At 38.3% G+C, this 16,002-nt stretch overlaps 1 protein-coding gene across 2 annotated transcripts in view; it reads left to right on the top strand.

Moving 5' to 3' along the window:
- Positions 1–16,002, top strand: part of Pros1 (protein S) — an 81,746-nt gene that overhangs the window by 13,294 nt on the left and 52,450 nt on the right. For both annotated transcript variants that reach the window (XM_045148137.1, XM_045148138.1), the window contains exons 2-3: positions 3,042–3,199; positions 8,309–8,333. In XM_045148137.1, the coding sequence (XP_045004072.1) occupies positions 3,042–3,199; positions 8,309–8,333 (183 nt within the window). The remainder of the gene's footprint in view (positions 1–3,041; positions 3,200–8,308; positions 8,334–16,002) is intronic.

The raw sequence follows: 16,002 nt of genomic DNA, 5'->3' as shown, positions 1-16,002 counted from the left end.
GGATTTCCCTCCCATGGAGTGGGACTCAAGTCCAGTTAAATTTGGATTTATAATCTGGTTGTAATTGACCTACAAAATCATTATCTAGTTACCCCCATAATTGACATGCTACTACTGTTGGACCAGTGAGCACATCTTGCTGCACTGGCCAGTTGTACAGTTTGCAAGGTCCACAGTTAAGCTTTTTGATGACTTTTCCTCCCCAGCAGCTTGCATAGCTCTTTCTAGCACCATTACAGCTAGCCAACAGGGAGGCGCCTTCCAGCTCAGTGCCAGCATGATTTCTCAGTGTCCTGGGGCTGAAACATGTGATGTCTTCAGCGATAGTGACCTTGATTTTTTGTTATTGAACCAATGTTTTCATTGTTCAGTGAAAGTATTGCTGTGTTCCCAGAAAGAATTTCATGATTATTTTGAAGTTCAGAAGCTTAAGTTTTTCACTTTATTTGTTACAAAGAAACATGCTTAAAAGCACTTCACTTAAAAAAAATAGGAATTATGGCTAAAAAAATTAAATGGCTGGCAGTGCTCCTGTCTGTCAGTCAATAATAGTCTTGGCAGGTAGCATGCTCAGTTTCACCTTTTATGTACACAAAGCCTTGGGTGAATCTTGTATTAATGATCAATGATTGGATGGTAAAAGACAGAATTATAACTCAAACTATGGATGTAGCTATCACTTTAAAATTTGTTTTGGCAAGAAATAAAGTAGTATTATTTACTTTAATCTTGAAAGACTTTCAGTTACTCTGCTAATAAATAACATATTGGTCAATCCTCATCCTTCTTTTGTCAACTTCTTGAATATCTGTTGTTTATTATTTATAGGCAATGAGATATATGTGAAACAAACTAACGTGTTTGCTTAATTTCTTTTTTTGTTTTTTAAAAAATATTTTATTTATTCATTTGAGAAAGAGAGAGATAGATAGAACAGGCATGCTAGGGCCTCCAGCCACTGCAAAGGAACTCAAGATGCCTGTGTATCTGGCTTATGTGGGTACTGGGGAATCAAGCCTGGTTCCTTAGGCTTCAAAGGTAAGCACCTTAACCACTAAGCCATCTCTCCACCCTCCTTTTTGTTTGGAGGTAGCCTAAGCTGACCTGGAATTCACTATGTGGTTTCAGACTGGCCTGGAACTCACAGCGATACTCCTACCTCTGCCTCCCATGTGCTAGGACTAAAGGTATACGCCACCACACCTGGCTTTTTTTAAAATATTTTTTTGTTCATTTTTATTTATTTATTTGAGAGTGACAGAGAGAGAGAGAGAGAGAGAGAGAGAGAGAGAGAGAGAGAGAGGGAGAGAGAGAGAGAATATGGGTGTGCCAGGGCCTCCAGCCACTGCAAACAAACTTCAGACACGTGCACCCCCTTGTGGCTAACATGGGTCCTGGGGAATAGAGCCTCGAACCATGGCCCTTAGGCTGCACAGGCAAGCGCTTAACTGCTAAGCCATCTCTCCAGCCCTTTTTAGGTTCTTTTGAAGTAGGGTCTCACTCTAGCCCAGGCTGACCTGGAACTCATTCTGTAGTCACAGGCTGACCTTGAACTTGTATCAATCTTCCTACCTCTACCTCCTGAGTTCTGGTATGAAAGGCATTTGTCATCACACTTGATCTCATTTACTTTCTTATATTCTTAGTAAAATATCATTTATGGATAGAATCTAAACCAAAATTATTTCTAGATTATATCTATGCTTTAATTTTTTTTCTCAGTTTTTCAAGGTAGTGTCTTGCTCTAGCCCAGGATGATGTGGAATTCACTATGTAGTCTTAGGGTAGCCTGGAACTCATGGCCATCCTCCTACCTCAGCCTCCCAAGTGCTGGGGTTAAAGGTGTACATCACCATGCCCAGTTTTAATTTTTTTCAATTAAAATTATATTATTTTAACATGCTACAATATAATCATAGTTAAAAATTCATGTTGTCCATGATTTTCTGCAAGTATAATAGTTATTAAGAGTTTTAGTGTCTTTCCAAACTATTTTCTATATACTGTCCACATAATTTTTGCAACATGCAATTTTGACTGATACCCATACCTATGATACTGGAGGTGTAGCATTTTCCCATTTGCATTTTTAACTTGCACCTTGGAGATATTCAATATTAGATAGTCATTGTTAGATAGTTGGTAGTTGCACACCATTCCTTAATACAGACACTATAGCATATTTCTCTATTCGTCTCCTGATAAATATTTGCATTGTAATTTTTCATCTTATAAGCAGTCTTTAACAGTGAAAGATTTGTATGCACTGAGGAGAAACCAGAGTATTTAACAATCTTTATATTACTATTTATATATTGTTGATACTATTTAAGTGAATTTTCCATACAAACTTCTGGATATTCTTGCTTATATGCTTATCAAGGTTTTTTGTTGTTGTTGTTGTTTCTTTGTTTTATTTTTTTGAGCAATAGTCTAGCTCTAGCCAAAGTTGACCTGGATTTCACCATGTAGTCTTAGGCTGGCCTTGAACTCATGGCTACCCTTCTACCTCTGCCTCCTGAGTGCTGAGATTAAAGGCATGTGTCATCTATTTTAGCTTGGTGTTTTTCCATCATAGCCATAATTGAGGTGAACAGTAAATATCCTCTAGTGTGTTTGGCCTCAAGTTTAAGCTGAGGAATTTGTGTAGATGTTTGTAAAAGTACCTGCTTTGAGAGATAAGCACACCCAAGTCTGCACTCTGAGGTTTTTTTTTTTTCTTTTTTTTTTGAGGTAAGGTCTCACTGTGGCCCAGGCTGACCTGGATTCACTTTGTAGTCTCAGGGTGGCCTTGAACTCACGGTGATCCTCCTACTTCTGCCTCCCGAGTGCTGGGATTCAAGGCATGTGCCACTCTTGCACTCTGAGTTTTTAACTAAAGTTCTTGTGTATATCTATATTTTTTTTAGTTCCATGACATCAGTTTTAAATGCCATAAAATCCACAGACAGAAAATTATTTGGGATTTTCTTATTTAATACAATGATATGTCTTGGAAGGAAAAATGAAATGCTAAAAATAAACTTATTTTTTTCCTTTAGTTTTGTCAAAACAACGTGCTTCACAGTTCCTGGTTAGGAAACGTCGTGCAAATTCTTTGCTTGAAGAAACCAAAAAGGGTAATCTTGAAAGAGAATGCATCGAAGAGCTGTGCAATAAAGAAGAAGCCAGGGAGGTCTTTGAAAATAACCCTGAAACGGTAAGTATTGGTGAAAACCATCAAGTCCACGCAGTTAGACATAAGTTTTTTTTTTTTTTCTTTTTAGATATGAAAAAGGCTGAGCATTTCTAGCTTGGTTTCCTCTGTGGTAAAAAGATTTAAAGATAATGACTTTGTAGATCAATTTATACATGTTACCACTTCCATTTCAAGAGGAAGTACCTTTTAAGGGAACGTAGATTCATTAGGAAGACACTACTGCCAATAATGATGTGTTCTGACAAAACTATAATTCACTTATATTTCATTATCAGCAAATAGTATTGGTTTTTGATGTTTACACTATTTTCTTCTAACCAAAACATGGTACCTGTGAAGCCAGAGATGAGAAAGTTGCAAATATGAGTATGTATGAGTACACATGTGCATTCGAATCATCATGGTGCCTCATTCATCTCTCCACCACTCCCCTTCTCCCTTTCTCTATCTCTCTTCCTCTTCCTATTTCACTCTCTGTTTCCTTCTGTCTCCTTTGATTTTGAAACCTTGTCTTAATACATAGCCTAGACAAACCTGGAACTCACTATCCTGTTTCCATTTTAGTTTCTCAAGTTTTGGGATTACAGGCAGGTGTGAACTATCATGCTAAGACTTGCCAGTTATTTAATTAATTTATTTATTTTTATGGACAACTTCCATAATTATAAACAATATCCCATGGTAATCTTCCCCTCACTTTTCCCCTCTGAAACTCCACTCTCCATAATATCCCCTCCCCATCTCAATAGTCTCTCTTTTATTTTGATGTCATGAGCTTTTCCCTCCAATTATGATGGACTTACATAGGTAGTGTCAGGCACTGTGAGGTCATGGATATCCAGGTAATTCTGTGTCTGGAGGAGCACATTGTAAGGAGTCCTACCCTTCTTTGGCTCTTACATTCTTTCCACCACCTCTTCCACAATGGACCCTGAGCCTTGGAAGGTGTAATAGAGATGTTTCAGTGCAGAGCACTCCTCTGTCACTTCTCAGCATGTGATGTCTTCTGAGTCATCCCAAGGTCACTGCCATCTGAAAAGAGAAGCTTCTCTAACCAAAAGTGAGAGTAGCATTAATATATGGGTATGAACATTAAGAGAAGTGCTTACTGGGCAGTTTGGTGAGCATGGTATATACATTTAGCCAGACAGCAGCAGACATTACACCCCTAGGGTTCATTACTACCCGTGTTATAGGTTTTCAGTATCAGGGATGTATTCCGTCCCATGGAGTGGGCCTCTAGTCCAATTAGAGAGTGAATGGTTTCCCCTATAACAGACATGCCACTATTGTACCAGTTTTGCCGGTTATTTTTAACCAGGTTCTACAAATCGGTCCACCTAATCCAGAGTCCTTCCTAAAGAACTGTGAGTGATAAGTGTGCTTCATTCCACAACCTTGGAAAATTGCTCTAGTGTTGTTAACCAGCAGTAATCTTTCATGTGTCAAATTTTCTATACTAGTTCAGGAAAATACCAAGACCCCTGGGTATCACATAGAAATACAGGACTTCAGGCTGGGTGTGGTGGCACACTCCTTTAATCCCAGCACTTGGGAGGCCTAGGTTGGAGGATTGCCCTGAGTTCGAGCCCACCATGAGAGGCTTCATAGTGAGTAGCGAGACCCTACCTTGAAAAATCAAAAAAAAAAACAAAAATAAAAATAAAAGAGAGAGAGAGAGAGAAAGAGAGAAATATAGGACTTATACTCCATATCATAGTGACCTCATTTTTTAAAGAATGTGTTCCCTAGCATGTCCTGTGAATAGCAGGAAAATAAAAAGTTCCTCTATGAAGCCGGGTGTGATGGTGCAGGCCTTTAATCCCAGCACTTGGGAGGATCGCCATGAGTTCAAGGCCACCCTGAGACTACAGAGTTAATTCCAGGTCAGCCTGGACCAGAGTGAGACCCTACCTCAAAAAAACAAATAAAATAAAATAAAATAAAATAAAGTTCCTCTATGAAGTAGGTGAAGGTGGCCTGGAACGTCCAAACCTGATAACTGTCATATATATATTTTTTTTTTTCTGAGCCCAACTAGAATAAAAGAAGAAGTCATATACAAAGCTCCTCCTGCACCTCCTTCACAATTTCAGCCCCGTGAGAAAAGATGGGTGATAACAAGCTGCAACCCTTTGTGTAGTTAGGATTTGTCCCAACTATAGTGACTTGTGTTCTCTGAGGCTCCTCTCCTATCACTTTTACCTCGGTGTGCTCCCATGGGTTCAGAGGGACAGTTTCCCAAAACATCCAAATATTCATTTATCATCTCTCTAGGATTGAGCTAAAATGTTTCTCATTTATGTTGCTTTTATAGATAAGACATTAAAAACACAAAAATTGAATTTCAGAAAATATAGTTGACAACTTTTATTATGTAGGATTTTACTGTAATATCACATTTTATGTGGTTATAATTAAAAGAAATATGTGTGTATTTTAAACTTCCATAATAAAGAGGAATATGGTATACATAAATGCATATTTATGAAAATTTGAAAATAGAAGAAAGTTAAACATTTCTGACAGTAAACATACATACCCATTTTCCCTTCAACAGCTGTCAGCACCTTGCATTGCTAATTTGTCTGTTCTTCCATCCACTCAAACGGTTTGCTGGTATGCTATAAACTCTTATATTAGATAACCAATAAATACCTTAGTGCTTATTTCAAGCAGTGTAGATATGTTCGTAGAATACAACCTTTCTTCCTAAGTTTTAAATTTTTATTTATGAGAGAGAGGAGAGAGAGAGAGAGAGAGAGAGAGAGAGAGAGAGAGAGAATGGGCACACCAGGGCCGGCCCCTGATGCAAACTCCAGTTGCACGTGCCACATTGTGCATCTGGCTTATGCAGTATCCTGAGGAATTGAACCTGGGTCCTTTGGCTTTGCAGGCAAGTGTTTTAACTGCTAAGCCATCTCTCCAGCTCCAGAGCACAGCTTTTAAATAGTGTTAGGAAAGCAAAGTAGAAGACCAAAAGGGAGAGAGGGAAACATGTATTTCATTTATGCATTTCTTCACCTTCACCACCATTGGCTTCATTAGCAGTTCGCTAATTCACTTAGCCCACAGTCTCCGTGTTTACCCTGTTGCTTACCTCCTCATCTCTACTGTGTGCCTGTCACCATCTCTTATCACTTCACCTCTCTTTGAACTCCATTTGCTGCTGCTGCTGCTTCTCATCTTGGCTTTTCTTCCCAGAAATCACTGCTGTCTGAATTGCTCAGTTTCAGATACCTTCCTTATAAACTGGTAGTTAAATAGTGTTGAATAGGTTCATATGTGACAGTAAGAAAGAGTGAGGACTTTATGCTGGAGGAATGTAGCTCTGCACTTACGCTGGAACTTTGAGAATGTATGTGTAGAAATTCTGGTTTTGCATGAAATATTCTTGTGCTGTTAAAGTTACATGCTAGATGTATTATGATTTAAGAATGCTTTCATGGAGTAACCTGGACAGTTTACTGTCAGAAATGTTTAACTTTCTCCTCTTTTATAAAATGCATTCTTAGCATGGCGTGGTGGCACACCTTTAATTCTAGCACTTGGGAGGCAGAGAGTGTCATGAATTTAGGCTACTCTGAGACTAGAAAATAAATTCCAGGTCAGCCTGGGTTAGAATGAGGCCCTCCGTTGAAAACAACAACAATTTTTTTTTTTTTAAATTTAAAAAAGCATTCTTTTTTTGAGGTAGGGTTTCACAGCCTAGGCTGACTTAGAATTCACTCTGAACCTCAGGTTGGCCTTGAACTCACAGTGATCCTCCTATTTCAGTCTCGCTAGTGCTGGGATTATAGATGCGAGTCATCCTTACCACCTAAAATGAGTTCTTTAGTCCACATTACTGCTCTTCACACAAATTTTAGTACATAATGAAAATATAAGTAAGATATTACATGCTCATTAAGTACTACATGGTAAGTGCTCACTTTAGTTCACTTCTAATTATGTCACCTTTGAATCCAGCATGGGTGAACATCATGACAAAAATGTATCAAAAATTAAACGATTTACCAAAAGGTGCAAATAAAATTATGCTTATCATATTAAATACAACATGTTTTCAGATTAGTAGCTTTTCAGATGTCATTTAATTAATTACTAGTACTTTAGGCCTAGGACTTTTTGTTTTAATTCTATATATCTACTCTTTTTTTTTTAATTTTATTTCCTTTTTCCCTTCCTTCCTTCCTTCCTTCCTTCCTTCCTTCCTTCCTTCCTTCCTTCCTTCCTTCCTTCCTTCCTTCCTTTCTTTCTTTCTTTCTTTTTTCAAGGTAGGGTTTCACTCTAGCCCAGGCTGAGCTGGAATTCACTATGTAGTCTCAGGGTGTCCTCAAACTCTCAGTGATTCTCTTGCCTCTGCCTCCCAAGTGCTGGGATTAAAGGTGTGTGCCACCATGCCAGGCTCAATATTTTATTTTTATTTTTGTTTTTTTGAGGTAGGGTCTCATTGTGGTCCAGGCTGACCTGAAATCCACTCTGTAGTCTCAGGGTGGCTTTGAGCTCTCGGTGATTCTCCTACCTCTACCTCCCAAGTGCTGGGATTAAAGGTGTGTGCCACCATGCCCAGCCAATATTTAATTCATTTGAGAGAGGGAAAGGGAAGAGGCAGAGAGAGAGAATGGGCATGCCAGGGCTTTCAGCCACTGCACATGAATTCCAGATGCATGCACCACCTTGTGCATCTGGTTTACATGTGTCCTGGGGCATTGAACTGAGGTCCTTTGACTTTGCAGGCAAGTGCCTTAATCGCTAAGTCATCTCTCCAGCCCTCTATTCTTGTTTTTTTTTTTTTTTTTCTATTTTGAGGTAGGTCTCATTCTAGGTCAGGCTGATCTGGAATACACTATGTATTCTCAGGGTGGTCTTGAACTCACAGTGATTCTCCTACCTCTGCCTCCCGAGTACTGGGACTATAGGTATGCACCACCATGCCTGGCTTATATATCTACTCTTGATGTATTTTTACATAGAAAATAGTTGTAATATGTAAATATTATATGTAACCTATTCCCAGATTTACTATAGAAGCAAATTAGAGAATCAAGTTTTAACTTTATGGTAAAATTAAGTTTGCTAATACATATCTTTTTATTTTCTTTCTAGGATTATTTTTATCCAAAATACTTAGGTAAGTTTAAAAAGTATCTCATGCATATAATCTTATACATTGAAGAGAACCTATATACATTGAAATCTGTCTCCAATAGCCGGGCGTGGTGAGCACATGCCTTTAATTCCAGCACTGGGGAGGCAGAGGTAGGAGAAGCCCTGAGAATACAGAGTGAATTCCAGGTCAGCCTGGGTTAGAGTGAGACCCTACCTTGAAAAAAAAAATCTGTCTCCATATATCCCATCCAATATAATTTCATCATTCCTGGGATGGATCTTTACTATATTTTTCTATAAAGATATATAGATAAATTTGAAATGGCTCTGTTTAATGACCATATAGCATTTTGACATTTAATCTTTTTTATTATTTTCATGTCGTTCTCATAAGGTATATTTGAGCTAATGCTTAATTATTGTTAGTCCCATATATTATCTATAATATGTTTTCATGAGTTTTTATCAATTCAACAATCTATAAACTCTCCGTATAGTATTACATACACAATTATCGCCTGGATCTTTGCAATAGGCATCTCTCTTTGTGATACTTTGTCATCTTTCTCCTTAATATTCCATCCATGTTCTGTTTTGTTTGGAGCTCATACTCACATAGACCTGATTATTTTTAAAAAGCTACAGCTTTCTTAAGGCAAATTAGAAGTGTTTCATATAAGCATCATTTTTGGAGAGTTGCCATCATTTTCTAATAGTCACAGTGGAGTGTAAGTGATATAAGGTCACCCAGGAGATTAGACTACAGTTGAGAAGTCCTGGTAGTGAGGCAGGGAGATTAGACCGCTGAGGCACATACTTTTCAGACAGTGGTTAGACTTAAGCTTTCATAGTCTTATGAAACACTTCATTGTATCACATATACCTCTGGATGCCTAAACCTAGGCCGTGTAGAATAGAAATAACATGGATTCACTGACACATCTGTCACATAAATAGAAATAATTTACCTACTTGGTTTTCTGCAAGAAGTAAAAGCAGATCACATTCTTAAAACATTTGTAAAATGTACTTTCCTTATAAAAACATGCTTATATAGAAACATAAAATCAACTTTGTAAACATTACTTTTTTGCAGTTCTGGAGAGTAGACCCAGTCCTCATATATGCTAGGCAAGTACTGTTCCACTGAGCTATGCCATGGAATCTCAATCATAAGTTTGAAATTGTGTTTTTTTTTTCCCCTGAGAAAATAGGATAAACAAGTTTACTGTCTATATAGGCCTTTGAAAATAACCCCTGACAGAGCAAATGACTCTGCTCATGGAGGAAAACTTTCTGGGAAGAATGCTAAACTTCAAGCCAAACATGAGCATTAGAAATCATTTCTAGTTACCAGGTCCTGCCAAGCTGGCAAATTATTCCACATTGCTGATTTCATCCTTTCAAATTATCTGTAGAGAAACAAGAAGATTCCAGTTAGTAATAATGACAAAATAAATTTTGAAACAACAAGAAGTCGACTGAAGCCTGGCTTGACCTGGTGTGCGGCAGGGTTGAGTAACTGGGTGCTGACTGCTAAGGACAGGTTTGAAAGTTTTAAAAGGGCCTAAACTTTCTCATGAAGGAAACAAGCAAAAGTGTAACTGAGAATACATCTCCTGCGTAACAAGTTATGAAGACAGGGATATGAATAATTGCAATGGAAAGAGATTAAGCAAAATTTCATTCTGGTGAGAATAATCAAGGACAAACATATATATATAAGAAAGAAGAAATGTGACTACAGGAAGGGCAGGATAGAAAGGGGGGATTAGTCACAACTCAGGTAGATTGACAGCAATTAAATGTTTCAAACAGCCATATCCAAAATTGATTTGGAAACTTAGATAAACTTGATGTGTTCCTAAAATACAAAACATCTAGGGCTGGGGTTGTGTGTGGCTTAGTGGTTGAGGTACTTGCCTGCAAAGTCAAAAGACCCAGGTTAGAGTCCCCAGGACCCAAGTAAAGCCCAGTGCACAAGGTGGCACATGCATCTGGTGTTTGTTTGCAGTGGCTGGAGGCCCCTGGCACACCCATGGTCTTTCTCTCTCTCTTTCTCAAATAAATAAATAAACTATTTAAAAAAATCTACCACTTAGAGGTAAACAACAGAAAACTTGCTAATATGAACAAGTATTAAATAAGTTAAAACTTAAAAATTCTCTTCTTGTTGTCTGTCAGAAATCCAAAGTCCGTGACTCAGGTTTGATTCCTCAGTACCCATGTAAAGCCAGATGCACAAAGTGGCGCATGCATCTGGAGTTTGTTTGCAGTGGCTAAAGGCTGGGGCACACCCATTCTCTTTGTGTGTCTCTCTTCTTTCTATCTTCCTCTGCTTGCAAATAAATAAAAATATTAAGAAAAAAAGGAAATCTAGACTGAGTGATTTCTTCCAAATTTGAAGAAATTATTCATTTTTGTCTTACAAAATTATCCAACAAGATGGAAGAAAATTCTGTACTGTGAATTTATTCTAAGAGGTTGTCACCAACCTGATGCTAACACCAGATATATAAAGAAAAAATTTCTTGTAATTTCTCAATTAAAACAATCTCCAATCCAATCAAAACTATGTTAAAAATATTATAACAAGATAATGTATTGTTCCTTCCAGAAGTTAGGAGGTATTTAATATCAGAACATCTATCCATGAAATTTAAAACAGCATGATGCTTCATTTATTACTGTGAAAACCAGATCATAAAGTTCAAGTTAGTTGTGATACAAAACATTATCATATAAGAATATTAGAGGAGTTTCTGCGCTTTATAAAAGTTAAATATAGAATAGCATACAAGTTATCTTCTAAATACTGACACTTCATTCTAGAATTAATACTGTCCTAGATAAATGTCAAATGAGAAAGAATTAAGGGCTGGAGAGATTGCTCAGCAATTAAAGTGCTTGCCTGCAAAGCTGACGACTTGGGTTCTATTCCCCAGTACATGTAAAACCAGATATACAAAGTGACACATGCATCTGAAGCTTGTTTGCAGTGCCTAGAGGCCCTGATACACCCATATTCTCTTTTTCTTTCTTTCTTTGAAAATAAAATAAAATAAAATATTTGAGGAAAGAATTAAATGTAATAGTTTTTAGCATATTTGTATGCATTTTCTTGGCAATGATATTCAGGAAGGGAGGGAAAAGGTAGGAAGAGAGGATGAGAGGAAGAAAACAAGAGAGACCAAATCTATAATAAGCTTAGCTAAGGGTAAGTGGTTTTAATCAATAGGTAAATGTTGGGTAGCATCTGTGGTTGAGTCAAAACAAGCATGGGAAGTGCCATGCCAGTTCACTAAGGGTAAGTAAGGGTGTTGTAGTCAGCTTCATGTTTTAGAATGAACCTCGAAAGCAGGCACAGTTTATGGGAGGACTGGCATTTATTGAAGCTTACAGATCAAGGGGAAGTTCCATAATGGTGGAAGAAGCTTGCCCCTTTCACAGGTCCACACAGAGAGAAATACCACCACCATCACCATAAGCAAGCACACACCAGGAACCCCAGGCAGAGCTCAAGCATTCTGTATATCTTTAGACTGGAATTCCAGATCCACCCCCAAACATACCTCAGGGATGGACCCTAGGATCTATCCACATTGGTACCTCCTTCTAGCCAGGCAGCTGGAAATCTAAGGTATAGCTTTAATAAACTCCTGAATCTATTGGGAGACATCCATTCAAACTACCACAAAGGGCTATATAAATAATAATGCAAAAGATATACCTACTATCATTTGTAATTGACATGATACAATAGGATCAGAAGAAAATAAAATACAAAGGCAAAATAATCAAACACAGAACAGATTTAGGTAGTTCTGAGTCTACCCCAGGAAAATGTGCAGCCATTCTTTTGCACATGAACAGCAAAAAGATGATGCCATTCATAATAGCAGCAAATGCCTTGAATTATTGATCATGAAAGCACAATAAAAATACTGGAAGTAGAATATGTAACCAAATAATTCATAGAAATGAAAAAAGCATGGATATAAATTTATAACTGTGCATCATTTATTTATTTATTTATTTATTTTAATTTATTTATGAGAGAGAGAGGGAGAGAGAGGGAGAGAATGGGCATGCCATGGCCTCTGGCCATTGCAAATGAATTCAAGATTCATGTGCCACCTTGTACATCTGGTGTACATGGGTACTAGAGAATCAAACTTGGGTTCTTAGACTTCCAAGGCAAGTGCCTTAACTGTTAAACCATCTCTCCAGCCCAAATATATATTTTTAAAAATATGTTTATTTATTTATCTATTTGACAGAGAAAGAGGGAGAGAGAGAGACAAAGAGGGAGAATGGGAGCACCAGGGCTTCCAACCACTGCAAACAAACTCCAGACATGTGTGCCCCCTTGTGCATCAGGCCAGTGTGGGGCCTGGGGAATCGAACCTGGGTTTGTTGGCTTGGTAGGCAAACACTGTAACCCCTAAGCCACCCTTCTAGCCCCTAAATATGTACTTTTAAGCATACATAAAATTCAAAGTACACATTAACCTATTAATTAACCTATTAGAATTGTTGCTAAGGCATGAATGTGAGTGGTAACAGGGACAGATGCACACACACACACACACACACACACACACACACGTGTGTGTGTGTGTGTGTGTGTAGGCTTTTCAAATGCCAAATATAGTGTACTGACAAAGAAGTATGCATGGATTAAGCTTTGCTATCAGTCATCAAAGCAAGCAAACACTTGGAAATTTATGTGGCTATGTGGTTATTTATGTTGTGCAGTTATTTATGTTGTTATAGAGTTTCTTGGAGAAAAGAAAAAGAATGGTTGAGTCCAGCTACCGTAATCTCCATGCAACTTTTCATTAGGTAGGGGTGGTTGCTTGAATTAGTTTTTAGAATTGTCCAGTTAAAATAGCTAGGATGGTAGTGCCTTAACCTGGTAACAAAAGGGAACAAAATAATTTCATCTCTAATAAGGTCATTAGGGAAAATGTAATTACAAAGTACATCTAAAGCCAGGTGTGGTGGCATACACATTTAATCCTAGCACTTGGGAGGCAGAGATAGGAAGATCATTGTGAGTTCAAGGCCAGCCTAGACTACATAATAAATTCCAAGTCAGACTGGGCTAGAGTGTGACCCTACCAAAAAAAAAAAAAAAAAGTACATGTAATGATCAAAATAAGCCAAAGTCAAGATTGCTAAGATGTCTGTCTTGACCACAGGAACGTTAGAAAAAACCTTTTATCCTTTCTTCCTGGTGGCTTGAATTTCTTTTTCGTATCTCATCTCTCATGGGGACTTTAGATGCAGACCACATGAGGTCATCCAGTTACTCTCCCCAACCCCCTGCTCTTGGGTTCTGTCAGACGAAGTAGACAGATGAGAGGTCTGTGCTGCGTGCTTCACACACTGCCATTTTAAAGTTTCCATAAGGAGACCACATGTGCTGGCACAGGTCTGCAAAGTGCTTTATGGATTAAGCCTCCTGGGTAGTCTGGTTTATGGTTCTAATCACTATATTTCATATAGACCTCTAGTTTGAGGGGCTTTGAAATTTTGTGCATTGTCTGCCGTCATATTTGTCCAGACACAAAATGAGGCTTTCTCAAAAACCATGATGTGGATGAAGAAGAAGCTATCTAGAAGCGAGTGATTCAAAGAACGGAACAAATAAACCCAAAGTAGGAATAGTCAAGGTCATCTGCTTAGGTTTCTAGGGGCTCCAGCAAACCGCTTAAATATAGGGTAGGTACCATTCTATCGTAACATATTCCAACCTGTCATATTAGGTTGAATAATGAACCCCCAAAGATAATTATGGCCTCATCATTAGTAGCTGTGAATGTTCCTTCACATGGCTAAAGGGATTTTCCGATGTGATTAAGTGACAATACTATCATGGTTTATATGAAGAGCTCACATAATCGTAAGAGCCCTTATAAGATGGGGGGCAACCCTAAATACTTATGTGTATCTCCATATATTAACACTAGTCTCACTTTTGTTTAAAGAAGCTTCTCTTTTCAGATGTCAGTGACCTCTGGAGTGACTCAAAACTCACCATAATGCTGAGAGAGGAAGTGACAATGGAGTGGTTAGCACTAAGTGAGACATCTCTATCACACCCTTTAAGGCTAAGGGGCCATTGTGGAAGAGGTAGATGAAAGAATGTAAGAGCCAAGGAAGGGGAAGAGTGCTTACAATAATATCTTCTAGACATAAAGTGGCCTTAATATGCATGATCTCACAGTGGCTGATGCTACCTACATGAGACATGCATAACAATGGCATCAAAATAGAAGAGTCTAATTGGAAAGAAGGGGTTCAGTGGAAGGGGTTATTTGGGATGGGGCAATGGGTACGTGGGTGGGAATTATGATCATAGTATAGTGTATGTTCTTGTGAAAGTTTTCAATGAAGAATTGAAACAAAAAGGAGGCAAGAAAGTAGTCAATACAAAGGATATGTGATTATGGAACAAGAATTGAGAGTGATTCTGGGATGAGGCCATGCATGAAGGAGTATAGGTTTCCTGTACAGGCTGAAAAAAGCAAGAAAATGGTTTCTTCTTTGAACTCTCCAGAAGGAATGGCCATTTCCAATTCCCATAATTGTAAGAAAATTTGCGTTGTTTGGAGTATTACCTTTGTGGCACTTTGTCACAGCAGCAGTGGAAAACTTAAAAACACATTGATGTAAAGTGAGCCTTTTGGATCTACTTGTTATAGATATTGTTTTTCAGAGATGGTCTAAAATGCCTACTGTTCTACCTCTTCTTAAATGTTATTTGTCACCCCTTTCTTGGGAAGTAGATTCTGTGTCCCCACCTCTGTGCCCTTTGGAGGACCCTGGCAGTGCTTTGATCAATGGAGTATGGTGGAAGGGATGTGGTATGCCTTCATAGGCAGCATAGAAATAGAAACCAAGCCACCTGAAGAGATCTGGAAGCATGGTAGTTCATATGATGTGGGAGGCAAGGTGCCAGAATGCATGAGTGTTCTTGTATGTGAGTGAAAGGACAACTAGAGGTGACTTATCACCCTAGCCAGACACTCTGGGTGACTCCGTATGCCTCACAGACCTATAGTTCAGCTGAGCCAATGCCTTCTCACATATTGGATTCACAAGTCATGACTCAAACACAGTTATTATTTCAACTACTGATTATAGGGATGGTTTGTTATTCAGCAAAAGATAACCAAAATACCACCTTTTTAGCAAATTGTTAGTATCTGAGCAATGAAGGAGTACACATAATGTCAGCATGTGTTGGGAAATATGGGTCATTAAATGTCCCCTATTGACATCAAAGTCTTTAGTAGTTTTTATCTGCTATACCAGCTATTACTTAGTTGACTCCCAACATTTGGCAGGTCACTATATTTACTTTCACAGAGTTGTAGTCAGAAACAAAAGAGTGAAATAAGCCATCTTTATGACATTAAAGATTTATACAAATATTGTTGTATTAGTCTCTATGCAACTTTAGAAGAAGTGGAAGTTGCCTACAGCAACCAGAAATAACACTACTTTCCAACATTCAATACACACTCAGGCTTGGGTTTGAAGGGTTGGAGGTTTCTCTATTATATATGTGAACACAAACATGTGACAGCAGATTTTCCTGCTAACCCCAGCTGTTTCACTTCTTGGCCAGGCCCGGCATGGTGACACATGCCTTTAATCCCAGCACTTGGGAGGCAGAGGTA

This window comes from Jaculus jaculus, chromosome 4 (assembly GCF_020740685.1).
Source record: "Jaculus jaculus isolate mJacJac1 chromosome 4, mJacJac1.mat.Y.cur, whole genome shotgun sequence".
In the NCBI taxonomy this organism is placed as follows: Eukaryota; Metazoa; Chordata; class Mammalia; order Rodentia; family Dipodidae; genus Jaculus; species Jaculus jaculus.
Note: the sequence above shows the minus strand (reverse complement) of the source record. Positions and strands in the feature narration are given on the sequence as shown.